A 1142-nucleotide genomic window follows, 5' to 3' on the forward strand; every position below is an offset into this window, starting at 1 on the left:
CTGAACACAGTTCTCTTCTCAGTTACCCTGGAATAAATTCTTACACATCATAATTGTTTTTTTTTCAGGCCTCTCGATTTAGTACAAGCTGGTGTAGAACCCCCTCTACAGCCTAGGCTGGCCTCCTCCTCCTCCCTGCTGGTGCTGAGATTACAGAACCGTGTTACCGCAGCTGCTACATCATTCGTGTGTAAGGAAGGTCAGTGTGTATGCTCAACCCATAAAGAATCTGACAAACATATTACTATTAATTAAAATTAATCTCCATTATTTGTTTGCTTGTTTATAGACGGGGTCTGTGTATGTAGCCTTGGCTGTCTTGGAACTAGGTAGACCAGGCAATTTGGAGATCTGCCTGCCTCTGCCTCCCTGGAGATTAAAGGAGTTCACTACCACGCCCGACATTAACTTCAATTTCTTATCAAATATCCTGTGATCTCTTGGTTTTTACTCCGTTTATAATTCCAGTTCTTGTCTCTTCCGCTTAAGTCATTAAAGTCCTTTCCACGCTGTTGGGTCTTTTCCTTCACTTGCAGCGCTTACTCTAACGATCGCCCTGAAAGCGGGACACCTCAACCAAGAAGAAACCAACCGCACTGAGACACCAGCCCCCGGAGGAACCAAAGTTCCACTCGCCCGCAGGCTCCGAGGGGGAGCTCGTTTTGTGTTACACCGAAGGCGGTCCGTTCCTGTACCGTCGGCCCCGGATCCCGGAAGCACGCCTCGCTCTCCTGCTCCGGCACGGGCTCCTCCGGAGGCGTGCTGCGGCTCTCCGGGCGAGCCGAGCGGAATCCCGTCTATGGCGGAGATGGAGAGCGCTGCGGAGGGCCGCACGGCCAGCGTGCTGTTCGCGGGGTTCCGGGCCTTGGGGCTGTTCAGCAACGAGGTTCCACACGTGGTGCGGTACAACGCGCTCAAGCGCCGCTTCTACGTGACGACTTGCGTGGGCAAGAGCTTCCACACATATGACGTGAGTGATCTCCTCCACCCGCTTCCCGGGAACCAGCACTGCCCCGGCGGAGTCCCACTTTCGCCTCCCACCTACCTAGGGTTTCCTTTTTTTTTTTTTTTTTTTGCGTCCTGGCTTTCTTAATCTCTGCCTTTTGCACTCTCCTCACGGCATCCTTGAGCCCTTGCCCTTA

At 52.8% G+C, this 1142-nt stretch overlaps 1 protein-coding gene across 1 annotated transcript in view; it reads left to right on the forward strand.

The window, feature by feature from the left end:
- Window positions 1-663: 663 nt before the first annotated feature.
- Wdr36 (WD repeat domain 36) overlaps window positions 664-1142 on the forward strand; it is a 27473-nt gene continuing 26994 nt past the window's right edge. Inside the window, exon 1 of the mRNA XM_021214203.2 lies at window positions 664-970. Within this exon, the coding sequence (XP_021069862.1) occupies window positions 800-970 (171 nt within the window). The 5' untranslated portion in view covers window positions 664-799. The remainder of the gene's footprint in view (window positions 971-1142) is intronic.

Source organism: Mus pahari, chromosome 15 (genome assembly GCF_900095145.1).
Source record: "Mus pahari chromosome 15, PAHARI_EIJ_v1.1, whole genome shotgun sequence".
Classification (NCBI taxonomy): Eukaryota; Metazoa; Chordata; class Mammalia; order Rodentia; family Muridae; genus Mus; species Mus pahari.